Source organism: Gopherus flavomarginatus, chromosome 11, assembly GCF_025201925.1.
Source record: "Gopherus flavomarginatus isolate rGopFla2 chromosome 11, rGopFla2.mat.asm, whole genome shotgun sequence".
NCBI classification, from domain to species: domain Eukaryota; kingdom Metazoa; phylum Chordata; order Testudines; family Testudinidae; genus Gopherus; species Gopherus flavomarginatus.
In genome coordinates, this window is record NC_066627.1 from 6,764,489 (window position 1) to 6,786,542 (window position 22,054).

Here is a 22,054-nt window from a genome sequence, read left to right on the forward strand (position 1 = left end):
AACCAACCTCTTATCAGAGTAGTAAGTTTTAGAAAGGAATAAATAGGTTTAGGTTTATTTTTTTGTTACCTATCTTGTGCAATTAGAGATAGAATCAAATTGGGTATTTTGGATATTTTCATTGATGTACTAAATTTGTGCCCAGGGAAACATCCTCTGTGTTTTGAATCTGTTGTCTGTGAGAGAGCTGGTATGCTAATCTCTTCCAGAGGGTTTTCTTTTACGTTTTCTTTCCTTTAATTAAAAGCCTTTTTTCTCTTAATACTTGATTGATTTTTCCTTGTTTTTAGATTCAAAGGGATTGGATCTGGACTCACAAGAGATTGGTGGGAGGAAAGGAGGGAGGATGGTTAATTTCTCCTTGTTTTAAGATCCAAGGGGTTTGGATCTGTGTTCACCAGGGAATTGGTGAAGTCCCTCAAGGCTACCTAAGGAGGTGAAAGTTTTAGGGGGACAGGGAGTGCTTCAGACACTGAAATTCTGGCTAGTGACAGCGATACCAGATCTAAGCTAGTAATTAAGCTTAGAAGTGTCCATGCAGGTCCCCACATCTGTACCCTAACGTTCAGAGTGGGGAAGGAACCTTGACAACAACAAAGAGTCCTGTGGCACCTTATAGACTAACAGACATATTGGAGCATAAGCTTTCATGGGTGAATACCCCACTTCATCAGACACATGTTTTACAGATCCAGACTAACACGGCTACCCCTCTGATACTTGATACCTTCTGGAGCGGTTTCTTAGTAGTGCAGTTCATGAGCTCTACTTGGCCTGAGGACTGAGGTCGGTATGGTATATGGAGCTTTTGTTTAATTCTTAAGGTTTGTATCATTACTGTAAAGATTTCTCCTACAAAGGCTCCCCCATTGTCAGAATCTATTTTTTGGGGGATGCCATATGTACATACTACCTCATTAAAGAACTTTTTGGCTACCACCCTGGTGCTGTTATTTTTGGTGGGAATTGCTTGCACCCATCCTGAAACGGAATTAATTATTACGAATAAGTACTGGAATCCTTCCCTACTCCTTGGCAATTTATCAATAAAACCAATTTGACCCCTGTGCCACGGCCCAAGCCTTTGTTCGTGCATCATGAGTTGACAGTGTGGAGGACGAACCTTGTCTTGAGAGCACCACACACAATTTTGAACCCATATTTTAATATAATCTTCCATACATTCCCACTCTGCTTCTTGCTTTAGCCTTCTTAAAGTCCCTTCCACTCCTTCATGCATAAACTGATGGGATCCATTAAATAACTCCTGCCTTTTATTTTTCCTGGAACTCGGTTAGGGCCATCTGCAGTTCCATTCTGTTGGCTTAGTTGTGTCAGCACATATGTACCTTTTCTGACCTCTGGTTACAACTGCTATGTCATGCTGTTGGGCTATTGTATCTACCCGGTTACTCCAGGTGGCCTCCATACCAGTTCCTTTAACTGTTTAGGGATTTTTGTTACCCACTGGTAAATCCATTTCCATTTCTCTGAATATGCAATATTATTTCCATCTACTACTTTCCATCCATTCTTATACCAATCATGCATCCAAAACTGTATCCCCTTCACACAAAAATAACTTCCTTTTCTAACTTAATGGCTATGTACTTTACACATCCTTTCCCTTTTACTACCTTTGCACTCCTGTCAATAAACCAGATGTGCTTTTCTTGACCCACGCATGGAATCTAATTATTCCAGTGAGGGTGCCTCTACCAAAGCAATTCTTTGCTCCAGAGTGACTTCTGGACATTCATGTCGGTTCCCTTTTTCAATTAGGGCATGTATTAGCATGTCCGGCTTGGACACCGTCTCTGTGGTCACCCCTCTATTAACTAAAATAAGTGTCCATTGAACCATTTGGGTGTTTGAGACTTTACCTCCCATCCTTCTCCCATCAAAATGTACTTATAGACTCATAGACTCATAGATTCATAGGTCAGAAGGGACCAATCTGATCATCTAGTCTGACCTCCTGCACAAGGCAGGCCACAGAACCCCACCCATCCAATTTTATAACAACCCCTATCCCAGGACCGAGTTATTGAAATCCTCAAAAATGGTTTGAAGATCTCAAGCTGCAGGGAAACCACCAGCAAGCGACCCGTGCCCCACGCTGCAGGGGAAGGCGAAAAAACCTCCAGGGCACCTGCCAATCCGCCCTGGAGGAAAATTCCTTCCCGACCCCAAATATGGCTATCAGCTAAACCCTGAGCATGTGGGCAAGAGTCACCAGCCAGCACCCAAGAAGGAATTCTCCGCAGCAACTCAGTACCCATCGCATCCAACATCTCCCCGCACACCATTGAGCAGACCTGTCTGGTGGTAATTCAAGATCAATTGTCCAAATTAACGATCCTATCATAACATCCCCTCCATATACTTATCAAGCTTTGTCTTAAAGCCAGGAAAGTCTTTTGCCCCTACTACTTCCCTCGGAAGGCTATTCCAGAACTTCACTCCCCTAATGGTCAGAAACCTTTGTCTAATTTCAAGTCTAAACTTCGTAATATCCAGTTTATACCCATTCGTCCTCGTGCCTACATTAGTACTAAACTTAAATAATTCCTCTCCCTCCCTAACGTTAACCCCCTTGATATATTTATATAGAGCGAGCATATCCCCCCTCAGCCTTCTTTTGGCCAGGCTAAACAAGCCAAGCTCTTTGAGTCTCCTTTCATAAGGCAGTTTTTCCATTCCTCGGATCATCCTCGTAGCCCGTCTCTGAACCTGTTCCAGTTTGAATTCATCCTTCTTGAACATGGGACACCAGAACTGCACACAGTATTCCAGATGGGGTCTCACCAACGCCTTATATAACGGTACTAACACCTCCTTGTCCTTGCAGGAAATACCCTGCCTGATGCATCCCAAAATCGCATTTGCTTTTTTAACAGCCGTATCACATTGGCGACTCATAGTCATCCTGCTATCAACCAGTACCCCAAGGTCCTTCTCCTCCTCCATCACTTCCAACTGATGCGCCCCCAACGTATATCCAAAATTCTTATTATTAATTCCTAAGTGCATGACCTTGCACTTTTCACTATTGTATTTCATCCTATTTCTATTACTCCAGTTTACAAGGTGGTTCAGATCTTCCTGAATAGTATCCCTGTCCTTCTCCGTGTTAGCAATACCCCCCAGCTTCGTGTCATCCGCAAACTTTATTAGCACATTCCCGCTCTTTGTGCCAAGGTCAGTAATAAAAAGGTTAAATAAGATCGGTCCCAAAACCGATCCTTGAGGGACTCCACTGGTGACCTCCTTCCAGCCCGACAGTTCACCTTTCAATACGACCCTCTGGAGTCTCCCCTTTAACCAGTTCCTTATCCACCTTACAACTTTCATATTCACTCCCATCTTTTCCAATTTAACTAACAGCTCTGTGTGCGGAACCGTGTCGAACGCCTTACTGAAATCTAGGTAAATTATATCTACCGCATTTCCTTTATCTAAGTAATCCGCCACCTTCTCAAAGAAGGAGATCAGATTGGTTTGGCACGATCTACCTTTAGTAAATCCGTGTTGCAATTCGTCACAATTACCATTGACCTCTATGTCCTTAACTACTTTCTCCCTTAAAATTTTTTCCAAGACCTTACATACTACAGACGTCAAGCTAACAGGCCTATAATTACCCGGATCGCTCTTATTCCCTTTCTTAAAAATAGGAACTACATTAGCAATCCTCCAGTCATACGGCACAACCCCCGAGTTTATCGATTGCTTAAAAATTCTCGCTAACGGGCTCGCAATTTCACGCGCCAGTTCCTTTAATATCCTCGGATGGAGATTGTCCAGGCCCTCCGACTTCGTCCCATCGAGCTGTTCAAGTACGGCCTCTACCTCAGTTGCGGTAATATCCACTTCCACTTGAGAGGAGTGTGGGTGCTTTGAATAGTAATAGGAACCATTCCTGCGAGGGGCTCAAAAGATTGTACTGCCCAGGTGGCTACTAGACACTCACATTCATGGAGTCAAAATTTATTTCTGCTCCTTGTAATTTCCGGGATTCATATGCTACCTGCAGTAGCTTCCCCTCTTCATTGTTTTGTAGCAGTGCAGCAGCCAAGGCCAGGTTATTAGCCACCAAATGAATACCAAAAGGCTGTGATTCATTGGGGAAACACAGGGCTGGGGCTGTGAGAGCCTTCTGTTTTAGCAGGGTTAAAGTGGGGTCCTGCTCCTTCCTCCATTTCCATTTTGTCTTTTTCTTTAGCAGTTTCAACAATGGGTGAGTTATTTCACCACATTAATAAATGTGCAGTCTAATAAAATTGAATCCTCCTAGCAGAACTCTTAAAAGAGTGGGCATTGGTAGGGACTGGGATTTCTACCAGTGCCCTTACCTTCCTCTGATCAACCTGTCTCCCTTCTTGTCCAACGACTATGCCCAGGCATGGAACCTGAGGTAACATCAACTGAGCCTTATCTAAGGCTACTTTGAACCCCATTTCCTGAATTAGTGCCAACACTTTTTCCATTAGTATTTGAGTTTGTGCCTCCATTTCCCAAAATATCAAAATGTCATCTACATATGAAAACACAAAAGGCCTTTCTTGTGAACTCAACTGGTCTAGCATACGCACAATATGCTGGGCTATTGTGATATCCGAGGGGCAACTGACAAAATGGCCATTATTTCTCTCTTATTGTAAAGGCAAACTGATCTTGTGAGTCCGGATGTAGGGCATGGCAAAGAAACAGTTGGCTAAATCAATTACTGAGAAATTTTTAGATGTGGCTTTCACTTTTTGTATGATCTGTGTCATATCAACCACAATAGGGGCCATAGGAATGGTGCCCTTATTAATTCTTCTATAATCAATTATTAAATGCCAGGATTGGTCATCTACCTTTAGCATTGGCCACACAAGGGAGTTAAAGGGTGCATATGTTTTTTAAATGACCCCTTGTTGCTCTAATTCCTGGACGGTTGGGCCTCTGCCTCCCTCAGGTAAGAATATTGTGTTTGTGGAGGCACAAATTCCCCAGCAATCTTAACACAAACATTAATTTTACTGCAATCTGTTTTCTTTAAAGTCCATACTGAAGGGAATTTTAAGTGCCACTTTTCAGCTTGTTCAGCTGAAGTGCAGCTACTGGACTCTCTCCCCCTTTGGTTCATATAACATCCTGCCCAATTTTTCCTGAATGGGGAGGAGGAATTTCTAACTTCTAAAGAGTACCTCTAGGAATATTAATCACCACATTGTTTTTCAACAACCAGTCAGATCCCAGAATAATTTCATCAACCATATCAGGAGTATGGATCAAATGCTCTAATGTTAAAAATCCTTGTACCGAAAAGGGGACTTGGTTCCATTCCCACCTGAGACTAAGTTTCCCTTGAAAGGATTTCAAAACTACCTGTTTTAATCTTTTCCTGCTTTTGGGGTTGTTTTAATTAACAATACAGTGGCTCCTGTATCTATTAGGGGTATATCCACCCTGCTTAATGTACTCATATGGTCATCCCTCAGGATTCCAGGAGACCTTGCCTATGAACCTCCACCTCTGTGCTACTACTGGTGTTGGGGGTTCCTCATTCAGTGGGCCCCTCTATTCTTGCTTCAATAAAGAGTGTGGGTCTGGGAAGCATTGCATCAAGGAAGAAGAGGGTGGTGCACTAGCAGTTATGCTAGTCACCTCTGTTGGTAGGGTTTGCAACCTCATGGCCTCCCTGACTATCTCTAGTTTGAGGGCCCCATTCCACTGTTCTTGGTTTGCCCCAGGCGATCTGGCGAACCTCATTTTCCATGTGCCCACATCCCTTCTTTGATTGCTGGGAGGAGGCTGTCTGATTTTGCCAGAGGTCTGGATATAACTGAGCTCCTTGTTGCCCCCGATTTCCCCATCCATGACACTGGCCTTTAGTATATCCTCCTCGGGATCCCCTGATTCCCTTTGTGCCGCTTTCTTTGGTGTATGTAACTGCTGGTTCTAATGCAACTGCATAGGCAGCTCTTTCTATTTTTATAGTGGGCTGTGGTCCAGAATGGGTATTAATTGGTTGGAACAAGCCTCTTAGTTCCTCTAGGGTAGCTAGGCGACCCTCTTGCCAAATTCCAAGTCTTCCAGAGTAGTAGGGGATTAGGGAAACAGCACAATGTCTTTAGGATTCTGTGGTGAATGTCACCGTATCCAGTGTTGTGGCCTTGCCCAATGACGGTAAGCCAGTCATTATCTGCATCAGACCACATCAGATTAAATAATTCTTGGGGTATTTATTGGGCGTTTGGGTTGTGGCTATGGCTTGTGCTATGAAATTGTGCCTGCCTATTTGCTCCCCGAAAAGTCCCATTAAAGGCACTGTGCTGCAGTTCTCATTGACTCTAATCCTATCTTGGCCCCCCCAAATATCTGAAGCTGTGCGGACACTCATCAAGCAGTGGACTTCAGTGGTGTTCAGCTCTTCCCTTAGTGCGAGCAAAAATGCATTAGAGCACCATCTGGAGAAATGGTCCTTTTTTAGGGGTCCCAAACTATCAGTCATGGCTTTTAAGTCAGTGGCTGATATAGGGACAGTGGTTCTTCCCCCCTCTCTATGGGTGTTGTGACTGTAGTTTGTCGTATTGCTGCAATAGGGTTTTGTTGACTAGGTTCCAATCCCTGGGGCTCATCCCACGTATCTCCATCCCAAGCTTCACTAGGGTCCCATTTTCCCTCCCATTCAGGGATCTTGTCATATTGGGCTTGATCCCATTCTCCTGCCATCACAGCCACTACTTGGCGGGTTGCAAACCCCAGTTTTGTTTTGAGACATTTAACAATAGATTCACAGCAGTTGTGATAGACAGGAGATTTCCTTGTTCTAAAGTTAATTTCTTTACCATTTTCTGTAAAATCTCATCCTCTTTTTGTGTTTTCTCTTTTTCCTCTACCTGTTCAGATAATCTCTTCTCTTTTATTTTAACTTCTCTTAGGGTATCTTTGAGAATGTCTAATTGGCTTTGGACCCCAGTAGCCAGTATTTTCCATTTAACAGTTTCTTGTTCAGATACACCAAGTTTCTCATGCAGTGCAGCATTCTCCTCTCGGCAGCTAGCCAAGCAAAGGAATGCCTCGTTGCATGCTTCTCACAATAGCCAAATTGCAGCCGAGTCTCTTCTTATTGAGGTCAAAGGCCTGTAGACCAATAGATATATTGTGAATCCATCTGCCAAATCAGTTATAGTGTGCACATTGGCTAATGCTTGTTTAGTCCATAGGCTGTGCCCAAACTTTTGCAAAATTGTCTAAAAAAGGAGTAATTTCCTGTATGAATGGCAATTTCTTCTGCTCTTATTGAACTTTGTTCTTAAGGGACTCTTTTTGCCTGAACATATTTTCTTCATGAATCTATTTTATCTTTATAACTTTTCTGTGCCCACACTCGTGCTGGAACTTACAAAGCACAAATAATCTATATCTACTAAAAAATCTGCCTGACAGAGCAGGAAGGGGGAATGCAAAGTCCCCTATCTTTTGGGTTCGACCCTGCTACGACTGAGGGTATATTCACCTAGGCAATTTTTCCCCAACAGACAGGAAGGAGCAAGGACTCTAATTCTCCCCGTTAGGCCCCAGTATCTCTACGACTGGGGGTTTATATACCTAGACAGTTTGTACAAACAGTTTACACATATATCTTATCTGTATAATTTTCCCCAACAGATGGGTCAGAGGGAGGACTCTAATCTTCCCTCTATTGCCCGGGCCAATACTACCAGGGGGGTGCACACCTGAATGATCGATCACTTTATACGTATAGTATACCTTTTAGCAGGATTTTCTACAATCAAAGGGTATGTCTTCCCCCTTTTGCTATTCTCCACCACAAATGTTATGCTTCTAAGAAGCACACAGGATCTTTTTCTGGAGGAAAGGCAATATACCATGTTTACTGAAGATACAACAATTAGCATGTGCATTGAGTCAAACACACACACACACAAAAGGAAGACAGGAGAATAGCAAAATACAGACCGTGGACTTCAGAAAATCAGACTTTGACTCCCTTAGGGATCTGATGGGCAGGATCCCCTGGGAGGCTAATATGAGGAGGAAAGGAGTCCAGGAAAATGAGCTGTATTTTAAACAAGCCTTATTGCGGGCCCAGGAACAAACCATCCTGATATGCAGAAAGAATAGCAAATATGGCAGGTGACCATCTTGGCTTAACAGTGAAATCTTCAGTGAGGTTAAACACAAAAAGAAAGCTTATAAGAAGTGGAAACTTGTACAGATGACTAGTGAGGAGTATAAAAATATTGCTTGAGTATGCAGGGGTGTAATCAGGAAGGCCAAAACACAACTGGAGTTGCAGCTAGCAAGGGAAGTGAAGGGTAACAAGAAGGATTTCTACAGGTATGTTGGCAACAAGAAAAAGGTCAGGGGAAGTGTGGGACCTTTAAGGAATGGGGGAGGCAACCTAGTGACAGAGGATGTGGAAAAAGCTGAGGTACTCAATGCTTTCTTTGCCTCAGCCTTCACAGACAAGGTCAGCTCCCAGACTGCTTTCCTGGGCAACACAGTATGGGGAGGAGGTGAACAGCCCTTCATGGTGAAAGAACAGGTTAGGGACTATTTAGAAAAGCTGGACATGAATAAGTCCATGGGTCCAGATCTAATGTATCTGAGGTGCTGGGAAAATTGGCTGGTGTGATTGCAGAGCCATTGGCCATTATCTTTGAAAACTAATGGTGGTCATGAGAGATCCAGGATGATTGGAAAATATAGTGCTCATCTTTAAAAAAAGGGAAGAAGGAGACCTGGGGAGCCATAGACCAGTCAGCCTCATCTGAGTCACTGGAAAAATCATGGAGCAGGTCCTCAAGGAAACCATTTGGAAGCACTTGGCGGAGAGGAAGGTGATCAGGAACAGTCAACATGGATTCACCAAAGGCAAGTCATGCCTGACCAACCTGATTGCCTTCTATGATGAAATAACTAGTTCTGTGGATATGGGGGAAACAGTGAATGTGATCTATCTGGACTTTAACAAAGCTTTTGATGCAGTCTCCCACAGTATATTTGCCAGTAAATTAAAAAAGTATGGATTGGATGAATGGACTATTAGGTGGATAGAAAGCTGGCTAGATTGTTGGACTCAATGGTTAGTGATCAACACTCAATATCTAGTTGGCATCCAGTATCAAGCAGTCCTGGGGCCAGTTTTGTTCAACATCTTTAATAATGATCTTGATGATGGAATGGATTGGACCCTCAGCAAAAGTGCAGATGACACTAACCCGGGGGAGAGGTAGATACGCTGGAGGGAAGGGATAGGTTCCAGAGTGACCTAGACAAATTGGAGGATTGGGCCAAAAGAAATTGGATGAGGTTCAACAAGGACAAATTCAGAGTCCTGGATTTAGGATGGAAAAATCCCATTCACCACTAGAGGCTGGTTACCGACTGGCTAAGCAGCAGTTCTGGAGAAAAGGACCTGGGGATTACTGTGGATGAGAAGCTGGATATGAGTCAGCAGTGTGCCTTTGTTGCCAAGAAGGCAAATGGCATATTGGGCTGCATTAGTAGGAGCATTGCCAGTAAATTTAGGGAAGTGATTATTCCCCTCTATTCAGCACTAGTGAGGCCACATCTGCAGTATTGTGTCCAGTTTGGTGGCCCCCGGTACAGAAAGGATGTGGACAAATTGGAGAAAGTCCAGCAAAGGGCAATGACAATTATCAGGGGGCTGAGGCACATGAGTTATGAGGAAAGGCTGAGGGAACTGGGCTTGTTTAATCTGCAGAAGAGAAAAGGGAGGAGTGATTTGATAGCAGCCTTCAACTACCTGAATGTGGGTTCCAAAAAGGATGGAGCTCAGCTGTTCTCCACGGTGGCAGATGACAGAACAAGGAGCAATTGTCTCATCTTGCAGTGGGGGAGGTCTAGGTTGGATATTAGGAAACACTATTTCACTAGGAGGGTGGTGAAGCACAGGAATGGGTTACCTAGGGAGGGGGTGGAATCTCTATCCATAGAGGTTTTTAAGGCCTGACTTGAGAACACCCTGGCTGGGATGATTTAGCTGGTGTTGGTTCTGCTTTGAGCAGAAGGTTGGACTAGCTCAGGGGTCGGCAACCTTTCAGAAGTAGTGTGCCGAGTTTTCATTTATTCACTATAATTTAAGTTTCATGTGCCAGTAATACATTTTAATGTTTTTAGAAGGTCTCTTTCTATAAGTCTATATCTTATAGAACTAAACTATTGTTGTATGTAAAGTAAACAAGGTTTTCAAAATGTTTAAGAAGCTTCATTTAAAATTAAATTAAAATGCTGATCTTACACCACCGGCCCACTCAGCCTGCTGCTGGCCTGCTGCTGGGGTTCCGTTCATCTAGCCTGGCAGCAAGCTGAGGGGGGCCTGCAGCAGGGACCCCGGCTGGCAAGGGGCCAGTAGCCAGAACCCCAAACCAACAGTGGGCTGAGCGGCTCATCCTGCTGCTGCTCATGCTGCTGCCAGTCTGTGGTTCCATCTTCCGGCTCCTGCCAGTCAGGATCCTGGCTTCTTGCCCCACTCAGCCCACTGCTGGTCTGGGGTCCCGGCCCTGCCCACATAGAGTTGGTACCTACCTTCTCCCTGGTTTTAGCCCATTCTCTTCCTCTCTCTCTGCACTGAGCTGAGGGTGGGAGTGCACTGAGCACAGGGCTGGGGGTTGGTGTGTAGGGTCTGGCCAGGAGCTAGAATGAGGGAAGGGCCTCAGGGTTGGAGCAGGAGGCTTGAGTGTGGAGCGCTTACCTGGGCAGCTCCCATTTGGTGCAAGAAGTGCAGATGGGAATGTGGTGGGGGGTGTGAAGAAGCTTCCATTTGGTGCTCAGGGTGGGGATTTGGGGGGTGCAAGAGTCAGGGCATGGGGTTGGGGAGGCTGAGTATGTGTGGGAGGTGCAGGAGTCAGAGAAGGGGGATGGGAGTGAATGAGGGGGATATAGGAGTTGCGACATGGAGCGTAGGGGAGTTGGGTATGTGTCGGGAGTGCCAGAGTCAGGGCTGCGGTCATGCGAGGTGCAGGAGTCAGGGCCTGGAGTGTGGGGGAGATGGGTATGTGTGGGGGTGCTGGAGTCAAGGCAGGGGGATGAGTGTGTGTGAGGGGGGTGCAGGAGTCAGGGCATGGAGTGTGGGGGAGATGGGTATGTGTGGGGGTGCTGGAGTCAAGGCAGGGGGATGGGTGTGTGTGAGGGGGGTGCAGGAGTCAGGGCATGGAGTGTGGGGGAGCTGGGTATGTGTGGGGGTGCCGGAGTCAAGACAGGGGGTTGGGTGTGTATGAGGGGGGTGCAGGAGTCAGGGCATGGAGTGTGGGGAGCTGGATATGTGGGGGGTGCAGGAGTCAAGGCATGGGGATGGGTGTGTATGAGAGGATGCAGGAGTCAGGGTGGGGGATGGGTGTGTGTGAGGGGGTGCAGGAGTCAGGGTAGGGGTTCTGGGAAGGTGCAGGGGTCAGGGCAGGGGACTGGGTGTGTGTGAAGGGGGTGCAGGGGTCATCACAGGGGTCTGGGGATTGTGGGGAGTGCAGGGTGCAGGGCAGAGGGCTGGAGGGCATGGGGGCTTCATAAGTCAGGGCAGGGGGCTGGGGAGTGGGCTGGGATCAGAGGTGCTGGTGCTCCCAGCCCCCTGCCCTGAGCAGTTCACAGCAGGAGGCTGGCGGAGATATGCCCTGGTTCTTCCCTCTTTCCCCAAGGCCCTGCCCCACTTCTGCCTCTTCTCCGGATCAGTGAGCATAGCTGCACCTACAGTTCCAGCCCTGCTTCTCCCCCTCCCTCTCCAAGGCCATCTGCTGTTCTGCCACTGGGCGGGTGCAGAGGAGGGGCAGGAACCCATCACACTGGGGGAAGAGGTGGGGGAAGAGGGAACTTGGCTGCCAGTGGAGGCTGCCTTGCAGCAGCAGTCGGCAGGACCAAGCTTCTGCCCCCTGCCCCCCACAGGAGAGAGCAGTGAGCGGGAACCGGAGAAGATCAGGCTGTGCAGGGCAGGATTTTTAATGGCACGCTGCTGTCTGCTGGGGTCCCGGCCACCAGCCCTGCTCAGCCCAGGGGCCGGCGGCCAGGACCCCGGCAGGCAGCAGCGTGCCATCAAAAATTGGCTCGTGTGCTGTCTTTGGCACACATGCCATAGGTTGCCAACCCCTGGACTAGATGATCTTCTGAGGTCTCTTCCAACCCTAATCTTTTATGATTCTATGATTGTATGACACACACACACTGTCCTGCCAATCGATGTCGTAGTTACCAGTCCAGAGTTGAATCAAACTAGTGGCCGGCTAGGTTGATCACAGGTAGGGAGGAGCCGGGTTCTATTGGTTGTGACATGATGCTCCGGGGAACTCTTGGCAGGATGAAGCCAAAGTTTCTTGGCAGGGCACTCTGTTTATATAGTGATTTTCCTTCACTCGGACCAATGAGTTTTGCACTGTCATGCTGTAATCAATTGTTTGACGAGTGCCTGTTTTCCTAAAGTATCTTTTATCTTGTTTTTTCATCAAGGCTCTTGGGGACTTTCCCCATGCTGGTTTTGATCACAGCTATCTTGTCCCCATTTATAAGTGCCTGACTCATCTTTAGAGTCATCAATCTGCCCTCTTCAGACATTTTAACAGGGGTGTGTTGTAATCTTCTGGTGCCCTTGTATCTGTCCTTGGTTCCTCTCTAGAACATCTGGTTTGGTGGTGGCCTTCAGACTTATCTTCTAACACACACATTCCTCATTCACAAACAAACCAGAACATTTTAACAGAAATATCAAGTTGCAATGCAAAAGAAAAACAATCCTGGCATTCTTTTACTTATTTTAAAATGCTAAACCTACAACAAAGTGGTAACCCTAAAAGGTCTGTTACTGCCTTGAAATAAGCCCAGACACAGATTCTGGCTGATGCATCTCTACCAATGGCCCATTAGGCCAATACTTTCTGCTATTCAAAAAGCATGGCTGGCAGGATATGGTTAAATCATACACCGATATATTTAATGCACACTTAATGCATGCATCATTAAACCATTTACTGAGGTCATGGGTTTCACATCCAGTTAATGCTTCTGAGTCATATCATTATCTCCATCACTGAATATCTTTTTAAACTCTTTTATTAAAGTCCCCTCAAAAACCAACATACAAACACAAACAATTTAGCTCTATTTAAAATAAAGCATTAAGTAATGATTTCATGGCAACAATTTCCCTTATTCCCTTCCTTTTAACCATATAGTCTTTTCTGTGGAAAACATCTGTTTACAGAGGGTTTTGTAGGGTATTAAAGATGGCTTAACTGTCCTTTTTGGGTAGAAAATAGAAAAAAAATAGTTTTGATGGTCATGAGTTATTGTTGTTGCTGGAGTCCAAACCTAGCACAAGAGAAACACATATCAAAAAAAGAACAGCAAAGATAAAGAATACCAACTTCTGTCTCTTGTGCTGACTCACACATGGCTAGGAAAACGTAGACCCAGCACATGGTCTGATCAGCCACTCTGAGACCTGGCAAATGCTTGCCAGTCTCTGGATGTTCAAGGGGTTGCTTTTAGCTGCCTTTCTGGTCACATGCCTACAGCTCTATAATGTAGATTTGAACTCCTGTGGCCTCTAAGCCAGACTCTTACTAGATAGAAGACAAATGGAGAGGGATTAGAAAGAAGAGACACAAAGCAAGGAAGGAAAATGACACATGGGGCAGTGACAGCAGGAGTCAGAGGCTCCTTTTCTTGTGTTTTGGGGGATTCAGCCAAAACCAGGGAGGTGAGGGTGATGTCAGTCGGTTGCCTCTGTTTGACCAGGTTTGGTCCAGGCATCTTTCAGAAGCTGGACAAAGAAGGTCTAAAGAGGTCATGGTGGAGCCAGGGTCTTGGGTGTTGGTGGGGTTAAACACTAAAATGAGAAAGCTCTCTCTTTCCACTTCATCCATCCCTCTGTAATCCCTTGGAGTGACCCCCAGATAAATAATATTCCAGATGGTGTAGCCAAGCAACTAGCATTGGCCACCATCAGAAGATAGGATACTGGTCTAGATAGATATTTGGTCTGACCCAGAATGGTCATGCTTACGTTCTTAGCCTCACCCAATCACAATTCTCCAATCATTCTGGTGATTTCATCTGTAAACATTTCCATCCATTTCTAGACTCTTTTGGCTCATTTCCAAGACAATCTGTGAATTTCCCAGGAGCTCTGGAGACTAATTAGCACAGTTCCATTCACTTAAACAAGCCATTTTTTACCAGTCTATTTGAGACCCAGTTTTGCTAAGATCTCCAAGCATCCCTCTGCAGTGTTCATCCCTTGGTATATTGGATATTCACAGGTTCACCACTGTCAAATGATCCAGATCCTCAACTGGAGCAAATCTCATAACCCCATTGGTTTCATTGGAGCTATTGTGAATTAGAATAGCTAAGGGCCAGACAATATATCATGCAGATGTAGCCAAGGTTAGCACAAGTCCAGATATGTTTATAGATGGACCATTTGGAAATGATCTTCCCCATCATTCAGTGAGTATGTTTCACAACTGATTTGCATCTTGTGTAGCCATTTACCTTTGTGCAAAGTCCCTGAGATTCTCCTCTCACCTACAGCAGCTTTACACAGGAGTAGGTCAGAAGTGCTCACCAGCACAAGGCATAAGCTGTTGGACAATCAGGTCCACTGCTTTCTTTCCAGTCGTTTCAGATTCAAACCACTGTAAGAGTGAAAAAAATAAAATCAGGAAAGCAAAGTGGATGTGATGTGTGAAAAGGTGAAAACGAACGGGGAATTCTGATTTAATGCTCTTGTTTCCCATTTACACTAAGGGCTAGAATCACAAAGGGATTTAGACATTGCAAAGCTAATGTCTGGTCTACACTACATTGGTATAACTATGTCATTCATGGATGTGAAAAATCCACACCCCTGAGCAATGTATTTACACTGAACTTACCTACTGTGTAGACAGTGCTATGTCGACAGGGGAACTTCTCCCACCAACATAGCTGCTGCCTCTCAGGAAGGTGGATTAACTATGCAGAAGGGAGAGCATTTTAAGGGTAGATGTTCCCTCTGAGTCATTACACCTATCTTTTGGGCACCTAGAAAATCACTGCAATACACAAAGCCAGAGTCAGGCATGATAGATGCCTAAAAATAGGATCCACAAAAGGTAGCATGTTAGGTGGCTGCATGCCTAAGCTCAGCAACAGGAGATGTCAAAAAAGGGTTGTGTACTAAGACCAGCCCCTCTTATGACTTCACCGCCTAAACCCAGGCCAGAGGGAGACATCTACCTCTGCTTGGGATTCTCAGCTGTGAGCCTTCACTTAGAGGTCATGGGGAAGGAGCTCCCTCATAACTCTCAGCTCTGTGGTGAAGGCAATCACCTGGTATGGGGGAGACCCTGATTCATGTCTCTCCTCTGCCTGAGGAGATGTGACCAGTAATCTGCACCACTCAGGTGAGTGCTGTAGCCATGGTGATAGTATGTTGAGGGGGCTCCTTCAATCTCTCCTGCTGAAGCTGTTTCACTTTGGACAAATGCTTCAAGAGCCATTGGACCAGAAAAAAAAAAAGAGAGCGAGAGCAAGAGCGAGCGTACAAGTATGAGAAAGACTTTAGATCCTAGTGGTTAGAGCATGCCCCTACGATGTGACAGAACTAGGATCCTCTTCCTATGCGCCAGTGAATTTTTTAAAAATATATTTATCCACAATAGAAGAGTTTCAACAGGAGAGACTGAGGGAGTCCAACATCAACATATTCCCTAGGCCAGCATTTCGTGCATTTGCCTAAGAAGGACTATTGTCATCATCTACTCTGACCTCCTGCATGGCACAGGCCATAGGACATACCTGAAATAATTTTTCTTTGAACTACAGAAGATATTTTAGAAATAAAAACAACAACATCCAATCTGGATTTTAAAATCACCAGTGAGGGAGAATCCACCAAACACTGATTAATTTGGACCAGATCCACACTGGTGTAAAGTAGCAGTGAACCAGGTCCTGTGGTGCAGAGGCATGTACTGTAAGTTTTGCAATGAACAAAAGTTGAACTCCTTCTTTTCTTTTCTTTTCTTTTTTAAGTCAGAAAAAGTGGGACACAAATAGACTGGTACAACCTGGCTCGTTTAAGTGAACGGAACTGTGATAAGTGATCTCTAAGGTTCCTGGTAACTTCTGGGATTGCCATGGAAATGAGCAGCAAGATTCTAGAAATGCGTGAAAATGTTTACAGTTGAAATCACCAGACTAATTGCTGAATGTTGATGGGATGAGGCCATTTGAAATATTACGTATCTACAATCACTCCATGGGATCAGAAGCAGGTGGGTGGACACCCCCACCAATTCCTGAGGCCATCGGTCCACCATGATAACATTAGGCCTTGTTTGTTGAGATTCTGAAAGATGTCCTGACCAAAACTGGCCAAAGAGAGAGAAAAGAAATTACATCCTCCGACTTCTCCAGCGGTGCTCCTTAAATACCACATAATACTGGAATTGAACTCTCAGTTCCTGCTGTCATTCCCTCCCCTATGTGCCATTTTCCTTCCTTGCATTGTGTGGGGATTCCCTCCAAGGCCTTTCCCATTCCCCTTATCCAGAACACCTCATGTATTCTGGGAAAACTCTTCAATCGGTAATTCAGTTTGACTCTAGCTTAACCTCCAGATCTGAATAGAAATGTGGTTGAAAAATTCTGGGTTTTTAATGTCTCAAAAGAAATTCGTGAACAAAGAGATAGTTTTATTTAGTTATCATACTTACTGACTCAGGAATAGAATAGAATAGAATGGAATAGAATAGAATATTCTAATTCAGCAAGACTGCATACAAAATAATGTGCTACACAATGGGACAGATTTTTATAGGTATTTAGGCACCTAAAGTGTTTTCCCAGCACATCTAGGCACCTCAATTGCTTTAAAATTAATGAATTTTAGGTGCCCAGGTGCTTTTGAAAATCCCAGTAGGTACCCCGTGTGCCATAGTCCAGCTAGTTTCCCATGTGCCACAGTCCAGCTAGCGTGACTCAACTTAGGTCCACCAATGTCAATGAGGTCTGATCCTCAGCCTAGCCCTACTGCAGTCAGTGAAACACATCCTCAGCTGGTATAAATTTTTGTATTTCCATTATAGTGAATGTACCAGAGCACAAATGTATGTGTATTGAAATCCTTAGTTCTATGAAAATTTACATCACATTTGGACCTGGCCTACAAGGGACAAGGCAGGTGAGAATCAGATTCACTCTTGGAAAAATTGTTATTTTGTGTTGAAGGGAAGGATTTTCCTTATGGCCACTTTGATCTCGTTATTGTGCAGAATGTAGATCACAGGGTTCAGGGTGGGAGTGACTAGAGTGTACATTATGGCCACCATCTTGTCTTTATCCAGCGAGTAACTTGAAGTGGGCCGGATGTAGGTGTAGATGATGGTGGAGTAGTACAAGGAGACCACGAGCAGGTGGGAGGAGCAGGTGGAGAAGGCTTTCTGCTTCCCTTTGGAGCTCTGGATTTTAAAGATGGCAATGATGATGAAGCTATATGACACGGTGGTCAGCAGGAAGTTCACCATTGCCAAGAAGATGTGAGCCATGAAGATCATTATTTCATTGAGATAGGTGGAGCTGCAAGACAGTGCCAACACTGGTGGGATCTCACAGAAGAAATGCTGGATTAGGTTGGGTCCGCAGAAATCCAGGCGCAGCATGAGTAATGTGTGCACCAATGAATTGACGGTACCAACAACCCAGACACCAGCTGCTAAACTGATGCAAATGTCCTTACTCATGAGATTGACATAGCGTAAGGGATGGCAGATGGCAACATACCTGTCATATGACATAGCAGTGAGAAGCACAAGCTCTGTCCCTGATGACAAAGTAAAGGCAAAGAGCTGGGCCATGCAGCCATCAAAGGAGATGGTTTTCTTCTCCTGCAACAGGTTTTTCAGCATTTTCGGTAGGACTGAGGAAGTGCACAAAATGTCAGCCAGGGCTAAATTGTCAATGAAGAAGTACATGGGAGTATGGAGAGGTGGGTGGATGGCAATAGCCCCAATGATCAATGAATTACCCATGATGGCAGTCATATAAAGGCAAAGGAATAGGCCAAAGATCAGCCGTTGGTGTTGAGGATGGTCAAAGAGACCCTGCATGATGAATTCAGTCACCCTGGTGTGGTTACTGCGTTCCATTGCTTGAGTGTTCCTTCTGTAGGAATAAAGATTGAATTTTTTTGTCAGGTATTGCAAAAACTAGCAACATGGCAACTGAAGAATCTAGACTGACTGACAGAGAGAGAGAGAGAGAGATTTTTGTGATTTCTAGACCTTTCACACAGCATGTATACAAACTGAGCTACGTTAAAATATATTAGCACAATAAACCGTCTGAGATAATCAGTCTATATTCTCCCGACATGATTGTAGAAGGGAAAAAATAACATCCTGGATGTTCTCAAATAGAGGCACATGGAGTCTGTTAGAATATTTTTATAAACTACATGAATTAGGAGTTCACAGTATGATCTCAAAATTCTTTCATACACCAGAAGTCTTATTAGTAACCAAGATTCCACTCTCTGCACTAATTTTGCAAAATGTATCTATTGCAGTATAGGACATTTACAGTATATATAATATATAGAATATATAGAATCCCAAACATGACATAATAATACGTATATTTAGGTGGAATCAAGATGCAAAAAATAAAGGACTTGATAACCCTTTAACTCACACAACCTTAAATCAGGTTAACCCCATTGCAATCAAGGGGGCTAATTCTCCATTCACTGGAGATGCACTGATATACAGCAAAGAGTTCTGTGGCACCTTATAGACTAACAAACGAATTGGAGCATGAGCTTTCGTGGGAACATCCGATGAAGTGGGCATTCACCCACGAAAGCTCATGCTCCAATACATCTGTTAGTCTATAAGGTGCCACAGGATTCTTTGCTGCTTTTACAGATCCAGACTAACACAGCTACCCCTCTGATACTGGTACACAATTAGTGAAAATGAGAGGCGATTTGAGCTTCCCAAATTTCGTTTTTATGATAAGTTATACCTCTACCCTGATATAACACGACCCGATATAACACAAATTCGGATATAATGTAGTAAAGCAGTGTTCCAGGGAGGCAAGGCTGCACACTCCAGTGGATCAAAACAAGTTTGATATAACATGGTTTCACCTATAATGTGGTAAGATATTTTAGCTCCCGAGGACAGCGTTACATCGAGGTAGAGGTGTATATGGCAATATATATATATATAGCTTCATTATTTGGAATAGTATTAGCCTGATATGACAAGCAGAAAAGTTTCCTTCCATTGTCTTCAAACATGTCTAGTTTTAATACTGCTTCTTCTGATTTTACTCTCATTCCTGCAGGAGTAAATCAGGATTATCTTCTTTGAAATCAATAAGGTTACTCAATTGTAAAAATGATGAAACAGAGAAGACTATTGGGGCCAAGAAATCTAACTAATTATGAGATCATATTAGATAACTTTAGCATATTTCATAGTATAGTATTTTGTAAAAAAAAAAAACACCTTTGCATTACATTTCAAATTTGATTGCAAACTTTTGAGGGGACAGAAAATAGGTTATGAATTTTCTTCCCTTCCTATCAATGTTACATTTTAATTCCTTGACTTTGGACTTGACTACAATTAAATCCAAAAGAACAGCATTAAGGTATGTTACAATTAAATCCAAAATTCATGAACATACTTGTGGTAATGTATATTCCTGCAAAGCACATTTAGCCAAATGACAAAAAGTATAACACAACATATAAATTAAATGTTGCTTGACTTTCCAAAGAGTATAAAAGAATTAATCCTTTAACTCTCATTTAATTTCATAGGGAGCTGGTGCCTATGTGAGAAAGCAAGCAAGAAATAAAGAAAGGAACAGGGAAATCAATCAAGTAAGCAAGAGGAATATTCTTACCTCTCATTCAAACTTCAAATGCAATAAAACAATCAGTAATTTAAAAACAGACTTCTAGTGAGATATGACTTGTTGAAAGTTATTGTCTTTGATATATAGTGACCTTCTGTAGGGAGATATTGGATCCCTTGTGAATCTGGTGAACATTTAACTCTCAAACAAGGTCCCAAAGGAGAAGGTAAATGGGAGTCACCTAAAATAGTACAAATAAGCTTTCTACATTAAGCTGACACAATTCCTCCTGATATTAGGTCCAAATGTAGATTCGTCTGCATTTTCCAAGAAATATGCCCGCGTGCGCACGCACACACACCCACACACACACCCACACACACATATATTTCTGAACATAGTGCTACCAAGAAACATACATTCCATATTAATCAACGGATAAACTCTCAGGGTGAAATCCTGGCCCCATTAATGGATGTCAAGAGGAATGTTGACCTTGGCTTCAGTAGGGCCTGGAAATTTGTTCCATATCAAGCAAGTTCAAAGTTTCAAAATGTAACATTAAACTACATTTGTATTTTTGAACCAGCTCTCTCAACATATTTGTGGACTTTTTGGGGAGGGAGTGGGGCTTGGAGAACCTAAAATCAGATGCACAGAATTGCTGACCATACATCATTTTCCTTTCTTCTCACTGGAGACTTCAAACTGAACACAGCCTTCTCCTGGCCAAAATTATTGCATGGATTTTCAAAGGTGTTCACTCTCCCCCTTGAAGAATCAGATCTATTCCCACTGAGCTGCGATATTATAACTTTTCCTACACAGATTCATTATAGGCCACTGAATGCATAAGAAACAAAACAAAATGCTTCTGTTCCATCACTGGCTATTGAATGGTCAAATTTGTCCTTAATGGATAAGGCACCAAACTGTGTGTCAGAGGACCTAGGTTACCCTGAAAGCTCCAGACATGTCCCGGCTCTGTGCTCCATGCATTCAATGGGTCTTTGTAGAGCACTTTGAGGATGGAACATACCCATATGAGACCTAGTAGTGGCACATCTTCTCATGTTGTAGATATGTCATATTTCCTCCTGTGTCTCTATATTTACTCTAACTGTGGGACATACTATCCAGATGGTCAGGGAGCAAAAATAAATACATAATTAAATATTCATCTTCCTTTTAATATCCATTTGGACAATGGAATATACATGGTGAATATGATGTTGACATTTTTCACTTACCCTAGTTTTAATTCTACCCTCATGTACCCCGCTGTAAGCCAAGAGTAACTCCACTGGAATCAGTGAGTCAGTTTTCCTTCCACCCCTACTGGTGTAAATCAAGTGTCACTCTACTGATATCAGTGGTGCAAAAGCAGTATGAGAATCTAGCCATTAGTCCCTTTTCTAGCAGACCATTCCTGTAGTAACCCTGATTTTTGTGAGTGTTTGTGGAATAGTCTGGTTGATACTCAAAAATTCACTTCTTGTTTAAATTTAATCATCTCCAGTTTAAAAGACACTCACCCTTTCTGGCACTGAGCTGGGGACTTCTGTCAGATCTTGGCCATGGTTGGAGCTTCTTCATGAAATGCTGGAAGTTTTCAAATAGGCTGGTTTTCTGGACTTGGCTGTATGTCTGTGAGAAAAATTTATAGAGCAGGTGAGCATATTAGAGAGTGAGTTTAAATTACCAGCCATGCATGTTCCCTAGTTATTATACAAAATGTGATTTAACTCAGATGAACTAATTAGTAGAGTTGATAGGTAGCATTTATAATTAGACACAAGCCCTGGGGACACAAACTTGAGAGAAATCTAAATATTTTATACACTGTGTACACAGAAAAATTACTTACTTTTAATTAAGCATTTGAAAGTTAGTGATTGAAATCCTAGCTCTGCTGAAGTCAATGTTCAAACTCATTTCATCCAGTGTATGGGTGGGATAAGCCCAATTATGGTATCCTTACTCATATTGAATAACTACTTACTCCGTAAGTAGGTCTTTGGAATCATTGGGACTGTTTGTGGAATAGAATTCTACTAAACATGAGTAAGGGTGCTGGAATCACAACCTACATTCTTTTATGGTGTCTGTTACAGCTATCCCCCTATTCCATTTTGTTTCTTACAGCTGTCCCCATACTCCATTTTGTTTTTGT

General features: G+C 43.6%; 1 protein-coding gene across 1 annotated transcript; it reads right to left on the reverse strand.

Moving 5' to 3' along the window:
- Positions 1-17,225: 17,225 nt before the first annotated feature.
- LOC127031236 (olfactory receptor 13A1-like) lies at positions 17,226-18,158 on the reverse strand. The gene has a single exon (XM_050917997.1). It carries the CDS (start codon positions 18,156-18,158, stop codon positions 17,226-17,228), a length of 933 nt encoding a protein of 310 aa, XP_050773954.1.
- Between the last annotated feature and the right edge of the window lie 3,896 nt (positions 18,159-22,054).